Here is a 5,536-nt window from a genome sequence, read left to right as displayed (position 1 = left end):
TTCCAATTTGCGAATGCACAGCAATGGCTAGGATAGGTGAGATTTGCCTCAATCAATGCAACAAACTTCTCCAAGGCAGGAAGCTTTTTTAAATTGTATGTAGACCTTGCTCTTAGCTTCTTTATATTTTCTAATCCATGGCTGGGCAGGAAACTGATTCTTGTCCTTGAAATATCCCTTTAAGAAGATATACAATAATCTCAGTGCAAAGCAAATTCACTGTATGAATTCACTTGTTTTAGAGACATTTTCGACTCCTCTGAATGTCTTGAGAGACTAGAAAGAAGCTGTCTGAATATACATATTGAAAACAGGATCAAGGGATAAGTTTGTAGTCTCTCATTTCTTAAATCTGACATTTGCATTGGAAAGAGTCTAAAATCACTGACATGGAACAAAATGAGAGATGACTTGGACAGGTAAGAAATGTCAAAAACAGTCATGGCCTGGCCTTAGAACAGAGAAGTTATGCTTAATAAATATGATTAATTTTCCTTGAAAGGGTGACTCTGAGAGTTACAAGGTTGAAACTTTAGACAGGCTACCCAGGCTTCAAGAGGGTTTGCAACATGGCTCTGTATTAAAGAAAACAAAGAAAATACAAAAAGTCCTGCTTATAACATTAGCAAGTGACTATTGATGGTGAAAATCTAAACTGGATAAAAAATTGTCTTAGTAACCAAAGTTGAAACGTAGGAATAAATGGATATAAATCAGAGGGAGGAAAATGCCAAGAAAAGAAACTCAGACTGGTGTTTGGGCCAATCTTGTTTCAATTATATATCAATGGAATGAAGGAAAGAACGAACATCAAAGTGCGCATAGCTGCAGATGATGCGAAACTGACTGAGTTTCATAGATATAGTTTGTCAGAGCCAAAGAAGAGAAAGATGGTCCAAAAGGACCTGGATAAATACTACAAGAGACTTGAGCTAATATTCATTAGAGACAACTATCAAATAGTATATATTGATTTAAAAGAAAAGAGTAAAAATTTGCTGTATAAGTAAAGGTAACAGTTATTAGCACTTAAAAATCATTAGCTTGAGGTGAGGCAGAATTTAAGAAATAACAAAACAAATGCAACAATCAATGAAGAACATTATACTCAGGGCTGGTGAATTTACACCTGAAGTATTGTTATATGTCTGCTAAACAGGAGCAATACTGAGGAACAGTTAAAAATGGAGAAAGCCACATGTTGGCCAGTGTAGGCGCACATAGAGGTTACAGTTGTGAGGAAAATCAGTTTTTTGCATTTTCCAGAAAAAATAGGTTTAATATTTGCCAAAAAAAAAAAAAGATTAAAGGAGGAAAGAGATGATAAGCCTTAAATTGCCAGGAGTGAAAAATAACAAAATATTTCCAAAGGATAACAGGTTCAAAAGCAAAAGAGCACAGACTGAAGCTAAGAAAGGGACAAAATTATGGACATTTATTTATGTGGAAAACTGTGCAGAATGGGCTATCAAAGGCAGCAATGGAGGCTGAAATGACAAATGTATTAAAAAGAAAATTAAATTGGCACTTAGCAGAAAAAAATATTCTGATGTGAAAACTAACCTCTGACTTGTGCAGCACAGCGGGAAGGGGGCAGAAAAGGAAAGTGAACCTTCCCCAATCAGCAAAGAATAGCAGAGGATCTCTTTGTAGTGCTCCAGTGTAAGTTGCTATCCAGTGTTGGATACAAAACTGCTCTACTCTCTATTATGTGTAGTTAAACAAAATGACTTGTCCTAATAAAATGGATGGACTAATTGAATTTGGAAGCATAACTTTTTCCATCCCTCAAAACAGATGGTTTCCATTTCCTCGGTACCTTACCTACACCCTGGCAATATTATGTTTGACTTAAACAACACAATATACATGAGCTAGTTTTACTGTGACATCCAAGTAATGAGGTATGGTGGCTACCAGCTGCTGAGCAGATCGGTTTCAGCATTGCTTAATAGTTTCAAACAATCAATGGGTACCATAGACATTTGGAGTCGAGTTTTCTAAGAAAGCTGTACATGTACCTGGAAAAATTCACATGCAGAAACTTCTACTTGTAATCTCAGAACCAGCAGTCTGTATGAATCCAACAGACAACTACACACACAACTTCTTTTGCTCAAGCAGTTACCTAAGATGTGTGAGTGAACCTAGTATTTTGGTGGCAGTGGTGGGTATGCATGTTTTCCTGTGCCTATGTTGCTTCCATGGATGAAAATGTAAAGCTAGATCCATAAAAGGGTTAGGCTGTCATGACGCTACATTTCAGCAGCATTCTGGGGATAACTTGCCACAGCTAGTGACCAGTGAAAACTAGCAAAGAGGCAGCAAACGGGGGCATTTAATAAATGGGAGTGCCTTGGTGAAGAAGGAACTGTTTCAACAGCAGTGCTTGAGAGATTTCCCATTCCCAACTTCAAAATACTCTTTTACCTAGTGGTAAGGATATTCACCTGGGCTGGGAGGAAAAAGATTTACATTCAAATTCTTTAAAACAGAGGAGAAATTTGACCTGTCTCTCACACATCCTAGATGACTACTCAAACCATTGCTCTCAGATAAAAAGAGCCACCTCCTCTTTCTGCAATATTTTGTGTAGGATCCAATGCTCTGAGAAAACCTACTATGCTGTGTCTTGCAGGCAAAGTAGTCAGGGAAGCTCACAGTGGTGAATCCTGCTGGGGCTTAGGTATAGGCCAGATGCTGAACTGGTCAGCGCTCTCAGGAATAAGTGGCAGCTCTTTGGGGTTTCTGAACCTTGCATTTTAGGTATCTGAAGTGGTAATTAGGTGGCAGTTAGAAATGTAAAACTTTCCCTGGATCCATCTCTTAGTCCATAGAATAATTTCTATTTAGGATTACTATTAGAAATATAATTTTACTGATCAACAAGTTACTTCTAGCTAAATCCAGATGTTGTAGCTTTCACAGCATAGTTATGAATTTATAAACTTCACAAGGCGTCCTAGTTTCAAACAAGGATAGGAAAAATAATTTGTCTTGTTAACTAGAAAAACTTCATTGAACCCAGACAGTTGTTATCCTGAGTTGAAAGCAAGAGCTAAACATGAATAAGAATGCTGTCTAGTTTTACAAGTGACAAAAATGTTATAGTGTATCTAAAAATGAGATCCTTATCACTTAAGCATCTCTTTGTGTATGCAAGTAGGATCTTTTAAAGAACTTTCTAATTTTTGTGGTTGTTAATGCATATAAACATAAGCAAGTTAGAGGCAGCTGCTTCCCATAGTAGCAACGTATTTGTTTAAATGATCCATATCTCAGAGACAGTAAATGATATGCAACTAAGAGCTCCCTTGACAACCAATGCTGACAAAACACTGGTGATGCAACTATTTAGTCCACCGAGTCATCAAAGTGCAGACTTTCTTGAGACTCTGTTCTCTAGATCAGAATCATCAGTGAAAAACTATAAAAAACTTACTAGATTAAAATACCAAAATAAAGATGAAAACAACATGGAAATGAAAACCCTAGCTACATACATCAGCAGTCCTTCAATATGAGAATGACAGGCTTCTAATACAAGGTAGTCATTGGTGAGTCTGTGGGTGACTTAGAAGGCCCATCTCAGTGTTCAACTGCAGACATATCAGGTGGAAGAAGTAGATCCTGGTGATGTCAGGTCTCAGATCTAACCCTTTATCTCTCTTGTCCCTCTGCCTTTACAGTGACATGAGTTTGCTCCAAATGACAGATGCCTTGTACATCTCAGTGCCACTGGGGACATTTCAGTGCTTGAGTCTCCCAGGTATTGATGTTACTATCACATTTCTTTTAGATTGGCCTTCAAGGTATCCTTCTGCCCACCTCTAGAGCAGTGACCATCGGTGAGTTGGGAGTCTATGACCTGTTTGGGAGCTGATTGTTAGGATTCTTTGTCCAATGCAGCTAGTACTGTATAAACATGGCTTCAATGCTTGTGGTATTTGCTTGAGCCAGAACTTTAGCATTTGCTTTGCTGTTGTTCCAGTTGATATGGAGGATGTTCTGAAGACATAATTGATGGTGAGGTTCCAAAGCTTTTAGGTGTTTCTCATAGTCCATGTTTCACACCCGTATAAGAGGGTAAGAATGGCAACAGCTTAGTAGATGAGAAGCTTGGTTTGGGGCCTGATGCCATGATCATCAGACACAATTTCAGAGATGTCCAAAGGCAGAAATTCAGGTGTTGAATACTGCTGTCTGTGTTTACTTTTGGGGAAAGGTGGCTACCAAGTAGTGAAAATGTTCAGCATTCTTAAAGGATTTCCCCCTAATTATACTTTATGGAGGAACAGCTGATTGGTTTGTGGGGGAGGGTTGGTAAAGTACCTTGGTTTTTGTGAGTGGTTCACAGTGAGTGGTTCACAGGTGTTAAGTCAGTTGCATTTAAATGGCTAGCTATCAAGTGGATAGCTATGGTGGTGCTCTCTGTGAGAGCCCAGAGGGCACTCACCAGGGGTGTATCCCCAGCCAGGAACACAAACCACCCCACGCAATCACGTTGACCCTGTGGCAGGAACTCCCAGTCTGCACCAGCACAGTTTTACCTCCACGCCAGGTGAAGAAGATTGGGGCTAATCAGTGGCGCGGACTATATCTGGAGGCCGGGGGTGGACCCAGAGGAGGGTCACAGGAGCCGGGGCAAGGAGCCGCAGAAGGAGAGGTGGGGGAAAACCACTGGGTGGAGGCAGAAGAAGTGGCGACACCCTCACCGTGAGAGTGAAGTGGAGAGTGGAAGAAGCGGGGCAGTGGAGGGGAATCCGGGGATAGCCCTGGAAGCAGCAGAGGCGGTGGATCTACCTGAATCTACCTGCTACAGCATTCCTTTTGGTTCTTCATGGGTTTTTTTCTCTTTCTTCCACCTCTGGTCAGGGAGTCTGGATGAAAGACAGGTGCTTACCCCAGGGAAGAGGAGCAGGGACTCACCCTCTGGGGGAGGGGGAGGGGGAGGGGGGTCACTCATCTGGAATGCTGAGAGCACACTTGTCTTCGAATGTACCGAAAAGGCTCTCTCCCATGAGGTAGTGCTAGATACCCCAAACTCTGAGCTACCTTTTACCTTACAGACAGATTCTTTGGAGAGTGCACTGGGTGCCATGCTGTCACAGGAGATCGAAGGAGCCTCCTGTCCCATAGCCTATGCTAGCCAGAAATTAAATCCCCAAGAAAGAAGGTACACCACCATTGAACGTGAGTGCCTCACCATAAAATGGGGCATTCAGTACTTCCAGTACTACCTACTGGGGCGGGAGTTCACCCTTGTCACCGATCATGCACCCATAAGGTGGCTGAAAATCAAGCAAACTGACAACGCCCGCATTACCCAGTGGGCTCTAGCCTTACAGCCTTTTAGTTTTAAGATCGTGTACCAGCCCAGAAAAACTAACACTGTGGCTCATTTCCTTTCAAGATGCCATGAGGAGGAAGATAGAATGGATTATGGGGTGACGGACGTGGATCTGGTCATACCAAAACCCCAGGGCATAAGTACGCCTAACAGTGAGTTAAGGGGGAAGGTATGTGAGAGCCCAGA

At 41.4% G+C, this 5,536-nt stretch overlaps 1 protein-coding gene and 1 long non-coding RNA gene across 2 annotated transcripts in view; one reads left to right on the top strand and one right to left on the bottom strand.

Moving 5' to 3' along the window:
* The window catches only part of LOC109296745, a 17,150-nt gene extending 15,661 nt beyond the window's left edge, over nucleotides 1–1,489 (top strand). The window contains exons 2-3 of the long non-coding RNA XR_002097040.1: nucleotides 1,173–1,177; nucleotides 1,479–1,489. This is a non-coding gene — a long non-coding RNA (uncharacterized LOC109296745). The remainder of the gene's footprint in view (nucleotides 1–1,172; nucleotides 1,178–1,478) is intronic.
* The window catches only part of FSHR (follicle stimulating hormone receptor), a 211,743-nt gene that overhangs the window by 34,256 nt on the left and 171,951 nt on the right, over nucleotides 1–5,536 (bottom strand). Inside the window, exon 9 of the mRNA XM_019516298.1 lies at nucleotides 48–177. Coding sequence (XP_019371843.1) covers nucleotides 48–177 — 130 coding nt within the window. The remainder of the gene's footprint in view (nucleotides 1–47; nucleotides 178–5,536) is intronic.

This window comes from Gavialis gangeticus, unplaced genomic scaffold, assembly GCF_001723915.1.
Source record: "Gavialis gangeticus isolate Ggan-Ray unplaced genomic scaffold, GavGan_comp1, whole genome shotgun sequence".
Taxonomy (NCBI): domain Eukaryota; kingdom Metazoa; phylum Chordata; order Crocodylia; family Gavialidae; genus Gavialis; species Gavialis gangeticus.
The sequence above is the reverse complement of the archived record's forward strand: the minus strand, read 5'-3'. Positions and strand labels throughout refer to the sequence as shown.